At 38.3% G+C, this 19,089-nt stretch overlaps 1 protein-coding gene across 16 annotated transcripts in view; it reads left to right on the forward strand.

The window, feature by feature from the left end:
- Positions 1 to 7: 7 nt before the first annotated feature.
- CAMK2D (calcium/calmodulin dependent protein kinase II delta) overlaps positions 8 to 19,089 on the forward strand; it is a 332,745-nt gene continuing 313,663 nt past the window's right edge. For all 16 annotated transcript variants that reach the window (XM_045284097.1, XM_045284098.1, XM_030888608.2 and 13 more), the window contains exons 1-2: positions 8 to 433; positions 1,989 to 2,083. In XM_045284097.1, the coding sequence (XP_045140032.1) occupies positions 369 to 433; positions 1,989 to 2,083 (160 nt within the window). In that variant the 5' untranslated portion in view covers positions 8 to 368. The remainder of the gene's footprint in view (positions 434 to 1,988; positions 2,084 to 19,089) is intronic.

The raw sequence follows: 19,089 nt of genomic DNA on the forward strand, positions 1-19,089 counted from the left end.
CTCTACCAGTCCCGGGCTCTTCTTCCATTTGCGGGGCCCCCTCTTAGTGAGTCCCCTGCCCTTCTGCAGCTGGGGACAGGGGCTTGAACAAGGGGTCGGGTGGAGCGTCCCCGAGAAGAAGGAAGCTAGCGAGGCCTGGAGGAGGGGCAGGAGCGACGGACCTGGGGGACGAGACCCCTCGCGAGCCTTTCTGGTCATCTTCCCTGCCGCCCCGCCCCTGCGCGCACTCCCTCCCGGGCGAGCTACTTTCGGACGAGAAAAGTGAGCGCGGCCCTCGGTGACAGCACTGCGGGGCCAGTCCCGGGAAGCTGCACGTCCGCCCGGTCTCCTCCAGCACACTGCCAGCCAGGGGCGCCGCCAGGACCAGGATGGCTTCCACCACCACCTGCACCAGGTTCACGGACGAGTACCAGCTTTTCGAGGAGCTCGGAAAGTAAGCGCCTTTGCCCGGCATCTCCTGTCCCCTTTCCGGCAGAGGGCGGGTCGCGTTGCCCCCTACCCACTGGCCTCCACCATTGGGCGAAGGAGTTTGGGGGACCCAAGGAGAGGGAAGAAACCCCTGGTCTTTTAGCTCCGGCTGCCGAGGGCAGAGGAGGGGAAAGACCCCTATCCCTACAGGGACCCATCCTCCTAGTCCTGAGCCTGGCACCACCCCCCACCCCCCATTTCCCACTGTTCAGGAAAGACTTTGTGAATTTATGATCTCTGCAGTTGTAGCTGTCATCCTGAGAAGTGTGTGTGGTGTGTGTGAGTGCTTGCGCGCACGCTTGCATGCTCGTGTGTGTGTGTGTGTGTAACAAGAATCCATGTAAAATGCAACATAGATCATGTTTTCTGTAAATAGAGATGCCTCCGGGTTAGCCGACCCAGGAGCGGATGAGAACTCACTGCCACAGACGGGGCCATATTTACTGATGCCGAAAGTTCAACTTGGCGTAGTCTATTTGCATCTAGTAGTTGTTCTGTCCAGGAAAGGGGCCACCCATTGGAATCCAGCCCCCTGCCCCATATCCACTGTTAGTCTTTGCACTAGATTGCTTGAACGCCTTCAACCTTCTCAGGATTTACTTGTGCATCTTCGCATTCGTAAGGAGGAGTTAATTCCAAGGGATTCGGGAAAGCCTGCTGGAGACCCAGAGAGCACTTCCCAAGGATAGCCTGGCTTTGTGCAAAACAGCCTCCTACCCCAGACTGCAATAACTACTTGAATATGTTCAGGAAGGGGGCAGGAAGCCTACTGAGTCTTCTATAAAGGGACCTGGAGGCCGAGCCCTCGATGTTGATTTATGTAGCAGCGAACCAATTCCTCTGTCGCTACTTTCCACTATGAGGAAAGGGTATATGTGGCTGGCTTATTATCTACATTTGAATTGAAGAAAGTGTACATTTAAATGTAATGAAAACTCCTGCTGTATTGTCTGTTGTTAAAAACATGGAGAATATGTTGGAAGAGCAGCTTAATCCAAATCTCTCCCCTCCCCCAGCCCAGAAGAAGACACAGAAATCATCCTGCCAGGATTTGTTCAATCACCCACATTTGCTCAAGCTTAATATTTTAATCAATTACCATATTTACTTAATTGGAGCCACATTATTTCCCCCCACTACCTAACAAATAGGCAGCAGAGTGTTTGTTGCCGTTCCTCCTCAGCTCAGCTCTTTGCAGGGTTATCTCAGAGCACTTGGCTCTGTGTGAGTATGAATTATAAAATGTTTTCAGATTTCATGTGCAAACAGGAGCTATCGGATTTGACAGTTCCTATCATGTTGTTGATGAATTATGTGGGCTCTCCCTTAAATAAAATTGAAAGACGGTTTGGGTTTCCAGGAAGAATTGTTCATTTTTTTGGATACTTACTGTAGTGCACTGACATTTGGCCATCACTAAAATCAGTAACAATGCTCAGATTGTTGACATATTTTCTCTATGGGGAGAGGATCAGAACTGATTATACTCATGACTCCACTCCTTCATTATTCGTTTTCAGGGGAGCATTCTCTGTGGTGAGAAGATGTATGAAAATCCCTTCTGGACAAGAATACGCTGCCAAAATTATCAACACCAAAAAGCTTTCTGCTAGGGGTGGGTATTTTCAACCACATATATGTAATTTTGTACGTGTCCTGTTGATTGTTGGTTCTGTTGTACGTAAATTTATCATATGGTTATAATGGAATTGTAGATTTAGGTATCATTTATTGGAGTTGTTTTCTTCTTGGATGACTCTAGGTTTATACACTTTTAAAATAAATGAACAAATATAATTGATATTAATTAATAAATTATTACTAAAAGTCTATTTGTCCTATGAGCAGCAGCAAGCAGCATTATTAATCATACTTTAAAGCTAAAACAATAAATGCCACTAAGCCCATTTTGCCTTCAGTTCTGATGTGAAATAAGTTTCAGAAGGACCCTGGAATGGAAAAACATTATAGAAGTTTCACAATTGTCATAATTCTCTTTTGCTTTTGAGAGAAAAAAATAGGTCATAGCTCAGTTGAATCATCATATATTTCCCTTGTAATTACACTTGAACTTGATTCACTGAGGCATATTTAACAGTAACTGTAAATTATGGTTGCTATATTCTAGGAAATTCAGATTGATTCTGGTGTTTTTGTGTACATTTCAGGCCTTTATTTAGTTGTCTGCATTGACTCTTCCCACAGACTCATGTAATGCATTTTGCATATGCAGTTTGTAGCCAGAGAGATAATTCATAGTCATGAAATAGCTGTTGACAAAAGCAAAAACCACCCCAAACCTGGAGTGACCTTAAGGGGATCTTTCTATTTTGCCACACTTATGTGAAAACACTTACAGTCAAACAGCAGTCCCAGTATTATGGGCACATGTCCACAGTATTTTCACTGGAATTATGGTTTGGCAAAATTAAAATGAACAGAGTGTCATCGTGTAAAGCCCATTTCAGTGACCTGGTTTATTTTAAGGAATGGAAAGACAGATTCCATGATTTTACATGTTTTTAAGAAGGACTGCTTTGGTCATTACCTTTGTTCTCTGCCGTGATTAGTTTTCCTGTATTGCAAATTCCTTCAACTTGTACTTTGAATTTAGGTAGCCATTCTGTGTATTCTTCCAGATTGTATTTTGTTTTAGTTTACCTAATCTGATTTTAATATGATGGTGAGAAAGATCTTTATGGAAAATGTACAGCCACTGAGGAACCGTGCTATGAGAACTGAGAATCACTGTAGCCTCAGTTATCTTTCCTTGATCTCTACTCCACAAGAATAGACTTCAACAAGGAGTAGCTAAAGTATAAATGCCATTTTAGGTTTTTTTTAAAGAGAAGAAAAATGAAAGTTTCAGTTAAATTGTTTCCATGCTTGTATTACTTCTGCCTGTGCTGGTACTTTTAACAAGACTGGGGAATGTCAATTCTTTAGAGGGCATCCCAACACTTTTCTGGGTCTTTAATTGACTTTAAATTTTCTCTAAAAACAAATCAGTCATGAGTAATTTAAATGGCAAATCCTTGGAAATTTAAAAGTAATTCCTATGATTCAGAGTCATCTTCCATTATCCAAATTCATATTCTTTATACCAGAACTGGAATGACCAACTGAAAGAGCTGTATACCTATAGCGATTCCAAAGAAAGATGATCCAAGCAATTGCGGCAAGTATAGAGTACTACTACTATGAATCTCACTCACAGGTACCATTATGCTGAAGAGCATTTGAAATCAGTTGTAGTAGTACATCAACAAGGAACTGTTAAAAAGTCAAGCAGAGTCAGAAGTGGGCATGCAATGACAGATAACATTGCTGATGTCAGATGGATCGTGGTTAAAAGCAGAAAGATGTTTGCCTATGTTTTATTCACAGTACAAAGACCTTTGACTAGGTGGATCATAGTAGATTATGGATAACACCGTGAAGATTGGGAATTGCAGAACAGTTTGTTGTGCTCAGGCAGAACCTGAGCATAGACTGAAAGTCCCTTCTTCAATATGAACTGATCACGAAAGACATGGGCCAGAGTTATATCCTTTTACCATCTGTATTCAGTCTTTGTTGGGCAAATAATTCAGGAAGCGGATCCACTTGGAGGAGAGGATTGGAGGAAGACATTAATAGCTTGCAGTAGGCAGATAGAGATAATTCAACCCTGCTAGCTGAAAATGAAAAGGAATTGAAGCACTTACTGATGAAGATCAAAAAGAAAGAAATATTCCCAACTAGATTAATAAATGGAAATAAAGCTAGAAATTACCAAGGATTTAATTTTGCTTGAATCCACAATCAACCCCTATGGAAGCACCAGGAAAGAAATCAAATGATACATTACACTGAGTAAATCTACTACAAAAAGCTTTAAAAAGCAAAGAGGTCATTTTGAGGCCTAAAGAGCTCATGACTGAAAGGTCAGCAGTTCAGAACCACCATCTGCTCCTTGGGAGAAAGATGAGGCTTTCTACTACTGTGAAGACTTACAGACTCAGAAACCCACAGAGGTAGTTCTACCCAGGTCTGTAGGGTGGCTATGAGTCAGAATTGACTCAATGGCAGTGACAGTGAGTTTGAGTTTTATACATGTGAATGCTGGTTGATAAACAAGGAAGACCAAAGAAGAATTGACATCTTTGAATTATGAAGCTAATGAAGAATATTAAATATACTGTTTACTACCTGAAAAAAATGAAGCCGTCTACTCCTGTAAAGAGTTACGGTCTTGGGAACTCACAGGGGGCAGTTCTAGCCTAGAGGTTTGCCATGACTCAGAATTGACTTAGTGGCAGTGAGTTTGAGGTTTTGGCATGAAAAATGACCAATTCTGTCTTGAAAGAAGAACATACAGCCCCAAATACTCCTTAGAACCAAGTATGGTGAAATTTCATCTCATGTGCTTTGGCCATGTTATCAGGACAGACCAGTCACTGGAGAAAGGACATGCTCGGTAAAGTAGAGGGTCAGGGAAAAAGAAGAAGACCCTCAGGGAGGTAGATTGATCCAGTGGTTGTAACCAATTTGAAATGGAAGAGGACTGGATAGTGTTTTGTTCAGTTGGCTGCTGTGAGTTGGAACTAACTTGATGGAATCTAGCCACAAGAAAAATAATAGCAGACCTCAAACATATTTGTCCCTTCTCTTATACTTTTTGCTGTCGTCTGCAAAAGGCATCAAAGAGACTGGGAGGAAATGGAATTAAAAAATAATGGATTTTTTCCCAGGAACTCAGTTGAAACTCTTCCCTTTACTTCCCCAGATGGAGGATAAGTCGTCTCTGGGCTGGTGGAATTCCTTTTCTTCTCCACTCAGCCAGTGTTTTTCACAAGCCCACACTCAAAAGGACCAGATAGACTGAGGTTTCTAACTGGTTCCTGTTTTAATGATTCTAATGATTCTGACTACACGTAGGAAAAGTAGCTAGGATGGAGAGTTAAAAAACAGGGTTCTTGTTCTTCCTTTGCAATAGTCTTTCCGTGTGACCTCTCAATATTAACTTTTCCAAGAAGGTGGTGGTAAGCATATCGTTGGTGCTTGAGCCACATATGCTTGGTTTGAATTCTCTCTGTCAGCTGTGTGATATTGGGCCTTTACCTGTGTTCTTCGAGCCTCAATTTTCCCTTCTGTATAATGGGACGCTAATATGAGCCATCATGACGTAGTAGTTACAGGTTGAGCTGCTAACTGGAAGGTCAGCAGTTTGAAACCACCAGCTGCTCCATGGGAGAAAGACAGGGCTTTCTACTCCCATAAAAAGTTACAATCTCTGAAATCCACCTGGGCAATTCTGCCCTGTCCTGTAGGGTTGCTACGAGTCAGAATTGACTTGATGGTAGTGACTATCGTGTAATATGACCCTTCATTATAGAGTATTGTGAGGAATGCATGAGTTCATTTAGTGTAGAACAGATCCTGCCATGTAATATTTAATTCCATCAATATTAGCTGCTATTATTATCCAGTAGGGTTGTTGTTAGGATCAATTGAGGTTGTTGATATGGAAGAAATGGAAAACTTGTAAATCTAATGGTAGCTTCAGTTTGTCTGGGAGAACCTGATTTGAATCTTTGCCCCATTATGTGGTGTGTAATACTACATAATGAGTGTTTAATCACTCATCTTTTCTGTCTTGGCTTCTTAGTAAAACAGGAAAGAGTAAAACAGTGGAGTCTTTGGAGTATTCCAAGAATTTCATAAAGCTTTTATTCATTTACAAAATCCTGTCAATTTTACTATTGTTGCTGCTTACCTGTAAAATAATATATTTATTTCAAAATACTCAATAGCTTCATTTGATATCCTCATAGCAATTAGAATTGGTTTTAGCACATCTGTACCTTTGATTGTGTATGTGTTTAATCTGGACTCAAATGATAGATTTTTTAAAATCACTTTATTGGGGGCTTGTACACTCTTATCACAATCCATACATCCATCATTGTGTCAAGCACATTTGTACATTTGTTGCCATCATCATTCTCAAAACATTTGCTTTCTGCTTGAGCCCTTGGTATCAGCTCCTCATTTCCCCCCCTTCTTCCTTCACCCTCTCTCCCTCATGAACTGTTGTTAATTTATAAATTATTATTATTTTTCCATGTCTTACACTGTCCAATGTCTCCCTTTACCCACTTTTCTGTTGTCCATCTTCCAGGGAGGGGATTATATGTAGATCATTGTGATCGTCCCCCCCCCTTCTCCCCCACTTTCCCTCCATTCTTCTGGTTTCTCTACTCAAATGATAGATTCTTAAATGCAAATGGATCAAGCTTCCACAATTTAACATTCAACATTGAGGATATAGAAAGGCTTCAGTATAGAAAGACTGTGATCAAATGTGGTTATCAAATCATTTATAAAAGACTTAAGTACCTAGTTTACATATAAGAATCTATTGAGAACAAATGTTTTAAAATAAGAATTCTTTAAAAATTCTCAGAATACAATGATAAAAAAAAACGTTTTATGGAAAACTTATGAAAGACATTAATGTATTGAAAAGGAAATACATTGATATGCAAAATTTCATGGTTATTTGTTTTAAGATGCCAATTTTTTACTTCATATGGAAATTTCTGTGAAACATATAATATTTTGGTTTCTTTTATTATTTGAAATGCAATGCAATTGTAAAGCCAAAGGTTGAGTCTATTTGTTTTAAAGACAACTCAAATTCAGATGACTCGCACTGCCATCACATCAATTCCAGTTCATAGATTCTGTATGGGTTTCTGTGTTTATCAATCTTTACAGGAGCAGAGAACCTCCTCTTTCTCTCACAGAGCAGCTGGTGGGATTGGACCGCCAACCTTACAATCAGTAGTCCAACACTTATCCGACAATGCCATTAGGGCTCCACTAACTCAAATAATGCGCTTTAAATGTAGCACTAAAACTGAAAAAGAAAAGGCTATTCTCAATAAATAGGAGACCACGAGGGAACTACTAAATATTGGCTATATTCCTGCACGAATTTGCACATCCAAGTATAGTGTCATGCAGACATTTTTGCCCCCTTATGGCTGGATTTGAATGGATTTCCACCAGATGGTTTCAGTTGCATTTCCTCCCAGCTGTTAGTCACACCATATTTTGGAAGCTTAAGGTCTATTGAAGATATTTTTCTTTTTTTTGTATGCTAATAAGTACAAGCAAGAGTATTCCTTATGTAAACTAAAAGCAGGTAGATGAATACTTTTATCATATATAATTTGTTTTTTTGAGTAGTAGATCTGGGATTATATGCAATTTTCATCTTTTGAAAAGTGATTTTCTATTAGATAAAAATAGAGGACAAGCTCACTAAATGGTGAATCATTAATAATAGAATTGTATCATCATATTCACCAAGACAATTAGAAATTGCATCATTTTAACCCCAACAATTAGTCTTGTCCTTAACAAATGCAAATTTCTCTGTTGTTTTGGTATTATGTCTGTTTTGACATGCTTCACAACGTAAATTTATGTGATTATGTCAGGTCCTTGAGAGGTAGTGATAGAAGATCATGATCGAGTGGACTGATAGCAATGATGATGGATAGTTTTACAAATAGTACATCTATAGTCCTATGGATGCTAAAATATTGTATATGGTTATGATAACATTTTTGCTTCTATCTGCCAGTTTATATCTTAATCCTTAGAAATCTCTTGTCATGTAGAATCTCATATGCCACAAGCCATTGGTTTTATAAATAAAGCAGTATGTAATATAAGATGGAAATAACACATCAGTACAAATGTATTTTATTTGTACTCTATTGTTAAAGTTATCAAGGAGCTTCAGTCTATGTTTCCATCACATTTCATATATAATACAATTATAAACCTTAGTATTTGATTTTTTTTACTTTTGTTAATTCCCAAATTGGTGATAATCACAAAATATGAAGTATGACTTTACACAATAACATGACCCATCTATACAAAATTAGTTGTCAGCTATAAAATCTGAATATTGCATATGTTCCAAACTTTTCTTTCTTGTCATACTAGGGATGTCAAAAGATTTCCTGATTCTTGTTACTTTTTTTTTACAGTCCAAGCACTGAAGAAATATTTGTAATTTTTCATCCTCCTTGGTTATTTGCCTTGATTGGGAAATAAAAATTGAGCCTCTGTAGATGAATAAAGTTCCTCTGGTTATGGATCTTTGGTTTGGTAGTTTGGAAATCATTTGATTTTGAAAGTTTCTTGACTAGAATAATGTTTTGATGGAAACAAAGTAGATCATTTTTATTTTCTACGTGGAACCTCTCAAATTCTTCACTGATTGGCTCTCAAAGGAGCACTCTTTAGTGGCCATTTTGTTCAATTGTACTTTACATTCTTACACTGTCCTTGGTAACAGACATTTGCGCTTTTTTTGTGAAGGAGAAAGACTAGTTAGGGGATAAAACTTTATTTCTACATTTCCAGGAAATAACAAAAGTCCTTTCTATATTACACCATCATTACATAGAGGCAGTCCTTAAGAAGCAATGTGGTCATCAGGTACCTCCCTGTGATGTTAACAACTAAACTCAACCTCTACCTGATTGGTCATGTTTATATAAGAGGTGGTCGTAAAGCGTTTAACGTATAATAGTATCATTTGGGATATATTAAATGAAGTATTAGCCATATTTTTACTCTAAAGTATAATATATTTTAATCATAATCTGTATTTGATACCATTTTATAGATTATTAAAAACATTCACATATAAGACCTTATCCTATGTAAGTTTTTACTTAACGACACATACTGAATTATTATAACGGGTAAAGTGTTTGGTAAAAAGAAGGCCATTTACTTAAATGGACATGAGAAAATGCTAATGGTGTTATAGCATGAAAAATAAGGCTGTGATATTCAAGAATTTCCTATGGAGATGAAAGAAAACTTTCATGGCATATGGATTAAACAATTTTTATACTGTAATACAGAAGGAGTTCAAGTATCTCCCCCCCCACCATTTTTTGTCAAAATTAAACAAGGAAATGTTCAAAGTAGTTTGACTAGTCTTTATAGTTAAAAAAAATTATACATGTGACCAGTTTGTTATGGCTGTCAATAAAAAGTTATTTTTAGAATAAAATAATTTTCAATAAAGTAGGAATTAATTTAGATGACAACAATTTTAGATATTAAGTGAAAGCAGATACAACAGTGTGCATCTTCAGGTGAATTCATAGACCTTCTACGTTCATGCACCCTCTTTAGCTTGTGTCTTATGAGACTGGGACGTTGCTTAGTGTGGAAGAGAGAAAGGAAAGACTAGTAGGTTTGGAAGGCGAGAGAATAGCTGTGCTTGTTTATTAGTTTATGGTTTTCATATACCTGCACTGTCATTCTAAGTTGCACAAAGTCGCCGAACGGCATGTGTTTTTCAGTTAAATAAACCCGTTTGCTGTCAGTTCAGCCTCCTTATATCCATAGCATTTTCAAGTCTGAGACCTTTTGGCAACAGACCATGAACCCTTTTAGAGACACCTGTGGATAGGGTCTAGGAGCCCTGGTGGTGTAGTGGGTTAGGTGCTGGGCTGTTAACCTCAAAGTCAGCATTTTGGACCCACCAGCCACCCTAAACGAGGATGAGGCGGCTTTCTACACCGGTCATGATTTCCAGTCTTGGAAACCCACAGGGGCAGTTGTACTCTGTCCTATAGGGTCACTGTGAGTCAGAATTGACTCCATGGCCGTGAGCTTGGAGCTTGAGCTCTAAATGACAGGTATATATGAGTATTTATAAAACATGTTGTTGTATTTTATTTAATCTACACAAGAAGATCTCTCTTTCGAAAAGAGGAAACCAGAGGTTTTGTATGCAGATTTAAAATTCATAAGCAGTAGAGTTCAGCTCAGTTGTCTCTGGCTAGTACGCCTTGCTTTTCACACAGCCATAGTCCAGTGATTGCGTTTTAAGGAATTGATCTTATCTATATGCACATGACTGAACACTCCTCTGAACACCAGTGTCCTTTATAAAGAAAACACTCGTATACACTTGTGTGTGTGTGTATGTGTGTAGTTGATGATTTCTTTGGGAAAATACCTTTAGAGCTCCCATGTGGGAGAAAATACAGTGTTTTAATTTCTACAGTTACGTAAAGGCCCAATTGAAATTCCATGCAGCCCCTCCTACTCTCTTGTGGAAAGATACAGTAAAAATCGTAATAGGTGGTAGGGACATTTATTTTGGAACTGATATAGTGTTCCATCTCCATTAATAAATGATTAGGATGATCTCTCCATGTAGGGACTTCCTAGGGTTACTTCTAAATGATTGACTTACAACTACAAGGAATAACTCACCTTTGTGACCAAAGCCCAGAGAAACCTGGGCAGAAAGCCATTCTAGTCTTTGCCTTATCTTGTTTGGCTAGGAAAGAGTGCAAGACCAATGCGGGTGGTTTTCCTTTTCTTGGGTCTTGCTGTTCTGTGTGTTAAATCCATATGAAAATGTGACAATTGAAAGAAAATTTTTAAGTTCTGCATTTGTTGGAAAAATACATTTTAGGTGTACAGAAGTATACAGATAACATTGTTGAAATATAATATTTATGAAGTTAATTGCTCTACCTTAGTTTCCTTACTTAAAAAAAACAGATTCCCTACGAATTAAAAAACATTCTATAAATATGGAATATATATATTAATTGCAAAGAATAAGCAAATACAGCTGTGTGCTCCTTGCTGATCCCATACCTTGCCTTTTTTTTTTTAAAGAATTAATAACTAGTTTAGGAGATAAACCTCTTTTTTAATTTTATTTTAGCAGATAAACCTCTTTTTAAATTCTTTGCTACCCTAAGTATTTGGATCACCTGGCCTAACAGTAATTTACCAGTGGAAAAATCTAGGTACTCATTATCTAGGTGAACTATATTTTGCTATATTCTGTGTTGTATATCAATTCATATATTAAATTGCATTTTCACATATAGTTTCACACTTTCTTTTGGGTCTAGGGCAGTCTAAATTATTTGAATTTTTTTTTAGTAACAGGAAATTTTGTTGTTAAAAATTTGTCTTTTTGAAGAACTTTTATTAATAAACATAGAGACAATTAAGGCAGCACTAAATCACACGAAACTGTGTAAGTTAAAATAAAACTATTTGCCGTTGAGTTATTCTGACTTGGTGTGTGTCATATTAGACTGTACACCCTAGTGTTGCAAAGGCTGAGGTTTTGGAATTAGGTCTCCGGGCCTTCTGGGTTAGCAGCCAAGTGTTAACTTGTCATTATTAATTATTTGTACCACATTTAACTATAAACCAAAACCCAAGAAAAAAAAACTTCCAAACTACTGTTGTAAAGTTGACATTGACTCATAATTGACGCTACAGGACAGAGTCAACTGCTTTCAAGGATTTCTGAGTCTGTAAATCTCTATGGAAGCATACTCCCTATCTTTCCACCAGAGTAGAGGGTGGGTTTAAACCGCTGACCTTTGGTTAGCAGTCCAACACGTGACCAACTATGCCACCAGTTTTCTGTCATTTAATAGGCAAACTCAAAAACTCACTGCCATGGTGTCAATACTGGCTTACAGAGAGCAACCCTACAGGACAGGGTAGAACTGCCTCCTGTGAGTTCCTGAGACTCGAACTCTACAGGAGTAGAAAGCTTCATCTTTGACCTTGCAGTTAGCCGCCCAAATTGTAACCACTGCACCACCAGGGCTCCCAATTCAATGATAGTATCTTCAAATCTAAATATCGTAAGAGGGAGTTTTTCGACATTTTTTCTTGACTTCTAAAGACATTCAAGAGTTAAACTTTATGCATTCATACAAGGTATTAGTATGGAAGTTTAAATTTGGTGTTTTGGTGAAGAAACACTCATGATATATTAGAGAGTGTATTCTGGACCATCTGCATTTTTGTGGAGCTATTTTCATTATTGTAGCCCCAATTCTCCATGCTCCCTGGACTCATGAACTTTCCCCTTCTGTGAATGGTGCCTTCCTTTTCCTGGGCTTTCAAGCTCCCTTTAATGTCTTCCTTTCCCTACCTTTTGATTTCTTCCTCTTTTCTCATTACCCTGATACAGCTCTCTGTTCTTCTTGAAGCAGGTTGTTAAATAGCTTCCAAAGCAGGATTTCCAGAGTACATCTGCCACATTTTTATTCATGTATTCCAATCTCCATTAGACCCGTTAGCCCTCACTGTGCGAGGGCATTCCGATAAGTTCTAGGGCTACAGGGGTGAAAGATAATGTCAGTCTTCAAGCATTTCCTGGTCCATTAGTGTGGATGACAGCCAGGATACACAGTATAGTATGTGAGGACTGTAATAAAGGTATGCACAGGACTTGAGACAGCAGGCAGATGTCCAGTCTGGGAGTAGAATTCCCAAAGAAATGCATCAATGAGGCTATGTGTTGAATGACAAGTGAGCCTTGTGCTGAAGGGGGAATTGGTGGTTCAAGCGAAGTAAGCCATTTGTTCAGAGGAGAGGAGCTCAGATCCAGGCTAGCCTCTCCAGATAGAATAAGAATAGTAAGTCCGGTTGAAATCCTCTCCAATATTCAGTTACCCTTATGGTGCCATGAAGTCATGAAGTGGGATTGACCCCACATGAGTGAGTGGGCTAGTGCTTATCAGAATTCCCACTTGGTATTTCAGTCTTACCAGGTAAGTCAAGAGCATTGCCATTCAGGTCTCACTTCATACAGACGTGGTAGTTGTCCAAACAAAACATGTTAAACCTGTCTGTGGATGCCTGCAGACAAGTTCTCTCTTTAAAAAAACAAAAGCCCCAAACCAAACTTACTGCTATTGAGTGCACATGACTCTGCAGCGCTGTGAGCCTGTACGGGAGCAGAGGGCCTCGTTTTTCTCAGAAGGGGCCGCTGGCGTCCCGGCATTTGGCTGCTTCGTACTTAGCCCAATACCATTGGGTTTCCCTTCAAGAAACGATCGAAGGAAAACCGAGTTCTGAGAAGATCCGCTAAACCAGCTTAATTCAAGGCTCTGAAGGTTACAGCGACTCCTCTTTGGGATTCCATAATAGATTTCCTTCATGGGGCCTTATGAAGGAATTTAATAACCTTGAAAACTACAGTGATGAGAAAAAGGTTAGGAATATACTGCAAGGGTGGATATGCCAGCCACCACCAACCCCAAATTCAACAATGTACCTGCTCCTCCAGCGTAGGCAGTGCAGTCCGATGCGAATTTCCTGGAAAACTTCACCCCACAGGCACCCTCTAGCCCTGAACTTGTCTCTCAGATGTTTTGTTTCCAAACGCGAAGAACATTGAAAAGGAAGACAATTTGAGTCCCTCAAGGACACTCAAAGGGTCTTTTGCCGTGGGTGGAGGAGATTAACGAGCACAGAATTCTCCGAGGACGAGTCAGAGAGCTGGAGACACGGCCTTCAGATGTGTGTAGACCCACGTGGAAGATAACGCGCAATAGCAGTAGCTTCCCATTTTGATATTTTGGTTTAATAAAGGTTTCTGTGATTTTGTAGCAACACTTTTTATTTTCTTTTTTACTCTGGTACATGTAGCCTCCAAGCAGTTTATGGACATAATTTATCTTTAAATCTGTGCTTGGCACAGTCACTACAATATTGTAAATACTCATAAATATTTGCTGAGTGTATTGACAAATGAATACAAGCCACTAAGTTCTGTCTCTGCCAATAGACACATACTGCAAAGAGAGTGATGGGACAGGTAAAATAAATGAAAATTGAGCTGAGTTTTCAAGTAAAATTGCATATGATAACTGCTCCATAACATTGAATTCTAATTCATGTATTATTGCAATAGCTCCTTGATGACAAATTCTGCCTTGTTGAATATGATTGTTGATTTTCTGTAGTGATGGCTTACATACAGAAATCATAGTGGCAAAAATGATTTGGAAAATTAGTTTTCACTGATATTTCACCATTTTGTGGGAACTTATCCATGATGAACCTTTCATTATTTTAGTAAAGCTCATTGTCTTTGTTTTTATACTAATGATTATATAATTTATAAAATTGTGCAATTTATATAAAGTTTTTGAGCCGTTTGGACCATATATAATAAAGTGGTTTATTAATGAGGGGGTAACTCTTTTTTGGAAGGGGTAACATTTACATGGTCAGTGTTCCATCAACACTACTTTAGTAATGTCAGACATATGTTATCATTAGTTTTTTAAATGTTTAGATTAAAAAGATGTTTAACCTATTCTCCAGAGATGCTTCCTTTTTCATTTATGCTTTTCTTTAAATGATGTTTTACTGAAGGTCTTTTTTTTTTTTTTGGTGGAAGGTTACACAGCAAATTAGGTTTCCATTTGTTTCATATATCTTTCAATGAAGTTACATTTTTTAAAAGCACTTTGTGATACTGCATTGGCTTTCAACCCTCATAGTGAAAATAGATTATTCCTCGAACTGCTAACTACAAGATCAATGGTTCAAACCCACCAGACAGTCCATGAAAGAAATGAGGCCTTCTTTCCTGTAAAGATTTACAGGTTTGGAAGCTCAAAGGGGTGATTCTTTTCTGTTCTGTAGGATTGTTAAAAGTCAGGAATGACAGATGGCAGTGGGAGTGATACAGATTTGGGGGCAATATTTGCTTATAGAGGTCATTTGATGTTTTTGTGAAGGCAACGAGAGGCCAGCTTTTAAAACTGCTGTGTCTGGCAATTCAGACACTTGGTAAAAAGAACTCTAAAGTGTATTTGTTTCAGTATCGGGAGACACTTCAAAGAGTAGAATGTGTGTTGCAAAACACATCTGCATTTCTTTCTGAAGGGAAGTTTACTTGTGTGATACGTTGCAGGATATCTGGAGTTTCATCATTCACAGCTTTAAGTGTGTTTGTATAAAAATATTCTTACTATTTTTATGTAAGCAATCCAATCTTTATTTTTCTTTAATAGTTTCATGGTGGCAAAAGTCATTTGAAAAATTAGTTTGAACAGACATTTTCATCATTTTATAGAAAATTTTCCACGGTGAATCTTGTATTATTTTAATAAAACACATTGTCTGTGGTTTAATACTGAAGATTATACATTCATTGTTTGGTAGACAAAGGAGAATGGTACAATTTGGGCACACCTCCAATTAATGTTTAATTTTTATAAATTTTAATATATTTAAAATAATTATATAGGACGATAAGTCATAATGACCTATAAAAAGACTTTTCATAATTCAGTTATTCTAATAACTGCTAACAATTTTGCCACATTTCTTTTTTTAATTCTTTATGAGAATTCTAGACTAAAATATACTAATGTGTAGCCAACTTTTAAAAAATGTTATAAAATCTTCCCCAGGTTACTACAAATTCTTTGAATTCTTAATAGCTGAACTTTACTTCACTGACTGACTTGAACACACTTAATCATAATCATTTTAGTATTGAATATATATATATATATATGCTGTTGTTAGGTACCATCAAGATTCTTCCCCATCATAGCACCCCTGTGTATAACAGAACAAAGCATTATACTATCTAGCCTTACACCATCCCCACACTTGTTGTGATGCTTGAGCCCATCAATGCAGCCTCTGTGTCTTTTCTCTTTTTCATTGTCCCTGTACTTGCCAAGCTTGATGTCCTTTACTAGGGACTGGTCTTTCCTGATAACATGTCCAAAATATACAAATGTATGTGTGTATGTGTGTGTGTCTCCATTATCTTGTAATTCCCCCTTTCCATGAATTTTTTGAAGCCTCCTTTTCTGTATATATGTGTATGTGTGTGTGCGCTTATGTACATATCATTGCCCTTGAAGGTAGCAGCTCTAGATAGAGCCCATTGCACCAGCCGGGCACATACATCTTTTTAAAATGACTGGCATAATAGAAAGTACTTTATGAAACTTTAATTTTTCTGATTATTTTCTCAGGAAATATAGATATATATTTTAATTTTCTTTTAAAAAAAATCATTTTATTGGGGGCTCGTACAACTCTTATCACAATCTATACATCCATCCATTGTGCCACCACATTTGTACATTTGTTGCCGCCATCATTCTCAAAACGTTTGCCTTCCACTTGAGCCCCTGATATCAGTTCCTCATTTTTTCCCCTCCCTTCCTGCTCCCCCTTCCCCTCATATATTTTTTAAAATAGTTGAATATTTTCAAGTTTCTTGATAAGTGTTGCTAAATTGCTTCTTGTAAGTTTTGTACATTTCCACCAGTGGCACTTAAGTATACTAGTTAAACAGAATTTGGGGGAACAGGATTTTAAGTTTCAGTTTCTATTGATCAAATACTTAATCACCACGTATCTGCTAGGTGCTGGATAAGCTAGGGTACAAAGGTTAAGTTCTCCTTAAGGTGAAACAATTGTGGCATCAAGGAAATTAGCATGCAGGTTGATAAATGTCACAGTGGAAGTTTTTAGTGGCTACTGAGAAACTAGGGTTAGTGCTAACGTCACTTAGCAGGGTAATTCATGGTGTCATACGCCTCTCTTTCCCCACTGCCACCACACATAGACTTCCTCTTGTACCTGAGTATTAATACATACAGAATATTAATCACATTAATCATAAAACAGACAAACTCGCTGCTACCAAGTTGATTCTAATGTACAGGACAAAGTAGAATTGCCTCTGGATTTCATGACTGTAAATCTTTACAGTGATACAAAGCTCCCATATCTTTCTACTGGGGAGTAGGCTGGTGGTTTCAAACTGCTAACCTTGAAGTTAGCAGTCCAGTGTGAAATCTGTGCCAACCGAGCTCCCTGTCATGGAACAATAGGAGCTATATATATGTAAATTGCTTAATTGTAACCTTTCTTATAATTATATATAAATACTAAAACCAAAACTGTTTGCTAAAATCTACATTCATTTACCATATTATTGTAACTGAGAGGAAGTCCTTTCTGACTTTTCTCCTTTTCCTTTAATTGCTGCTTAATTCCCAAAAAGTTATTAATATAGGCTCACAAATAGGATTTACACAATATGATAGCTAAAACAAGAGAATTTTTTGACAAAATGTGCAACTTCTAGGAAAGCATTAGCAACAATGAAAATGGCAGTGCATACTTACAGTGTGTGTAGATGAAACTACGTGATTCAAAGTGTAATTATAATTGGGTAACGATGATAATTCTAGAGTCTTAAAAACTAAATGAAAGGGTTTTAGTCCTGTAGGTATATTGATACATGTAAGCTGGGCTTAGAAAAAGTTTTCTGTTGTTATAACCACAGGGATATTTTTTAAAAAGTAAAGCATTTCTGTTGAAACAGTGCCCCCAAATTTTGTGTTCTTTTTGTTGTCGCCCCCCTGAGGATGGCCCCTGGTGGGGTCCACAACCCCTGCATGCCCTGAGTGGTGCCACTGCTGAGGTTAAGCTGTTAGCTCGTGAAAGATTTCTTAGAGGAGCTAATGTCTAAATAACCACCTTTGACCTTAGAAACAAATAGAGAGCAAATGAACAGGATATTATAAATATTACTTGTGGAGAAACTAGGGAAATGGAAAGTTCCAGTAGTGAACTTTAAAGTAGATAAGAAACATTTTCTAACCCCAAATGATTGCTTCCTCACATATAAAGTTTGATGAAAACATGCAAAAAACTGCTGAGGAGGAATGGACTTGCTTTTTCCCTCAGGGAATCAGTAAGTGGGGCAAGGTCTGTTGAAAGGTACAAAGTAGTTGCTGATGGGAGTGGTTGTTAGATACCGTTGAGTTGGAGCCCACTCGTAGTAACCCTGTGGACAATAGGACAAAGCACTACCTGGTCTTGTGCAATCCAAAGTCATTGTTAAGCCTGAGCCCCTTGTTGCAGCCACTGGGCCCATCCACTTTGTTGAGGGCCTGCTTTTTTCTTCTGACCCCTTATTTTTCTAGATTTCTGTGTACGGAGCCTAGTTCCTTAGGACAGCTTGTCCTAAGTCAGCAAGAGGAAGTCTCACCATTCTCACTTCTCAGGAGTATTCTGACTATACTTCTCCCAAGACTTGTTACTTATTCGTTCCAGGAAGTCCATGGTATATTCAGTAGTATGTATAGGCCAACACTGTAAGTCCAAGGGGTTAATTCTTCCTCAGTCTTCTGTATTCTTTGGCCACTTTTTCATGTGTATATGAGGCAATTGAAAATACTGAGGTTGGGATCAGGTGTACCCTAGTCCTCAAAAAGTGAATCTTAACTTTTAGCATCGTTAAAAGGTCTTTTGTAGCAGATTTTCCCAATGAAATAAATTAGACTGCCTGTAGGATTTACAGCACATTAGGAATGAACAACTGATAAGAGTAATAGGTTACTTCCCTCCACCACCACCCCAGCCCCCAACGTCATGGGGGTTCATGAGGGAAGCCACAGCAATAAGAGTACATTTCTGTTGTCCACAACGCCTCTTCTTGACTGTGCTGGCAGTCACGTCTCTCTCGGGTCCTCTGCATTTTAGCACGCAGTCCCTTGGTCTCTTGCCCACCCCGCCTCAGGGTTGTGGGATTGCCCCTCTGCTCTATATCATCATCTCAGTGTTTGGGCCTGGGTGCCTCAGCTCTTCTTTCTTGATGACACGTTGGAGGAATGTATGGATTATGATAAGAGATGTAAGAGCTCCCAATAAAAGTATTTTAAAAAATAGGAAGAAAAGTATAAAAGAATAGGTTACTTCTTATCAACC

This window comes from Echinops telfairi, unplaced genomic scaffold, assembly GCF_000313985.2.
Source record: "Echinops telfairi isolate 266 unplaced genomic scaffold, ASM31398v2 ScPeMD7_7468;HRSCAF=8506_0, whole genome shotgun sequence".
Taxonomy (NCBI): domain Eukaryota; kingdom Metazoa; phylum Chordata; class Mammalia; order Afrosoricida; family Tenrecidae; genus Echinops; species Echinops telfairi.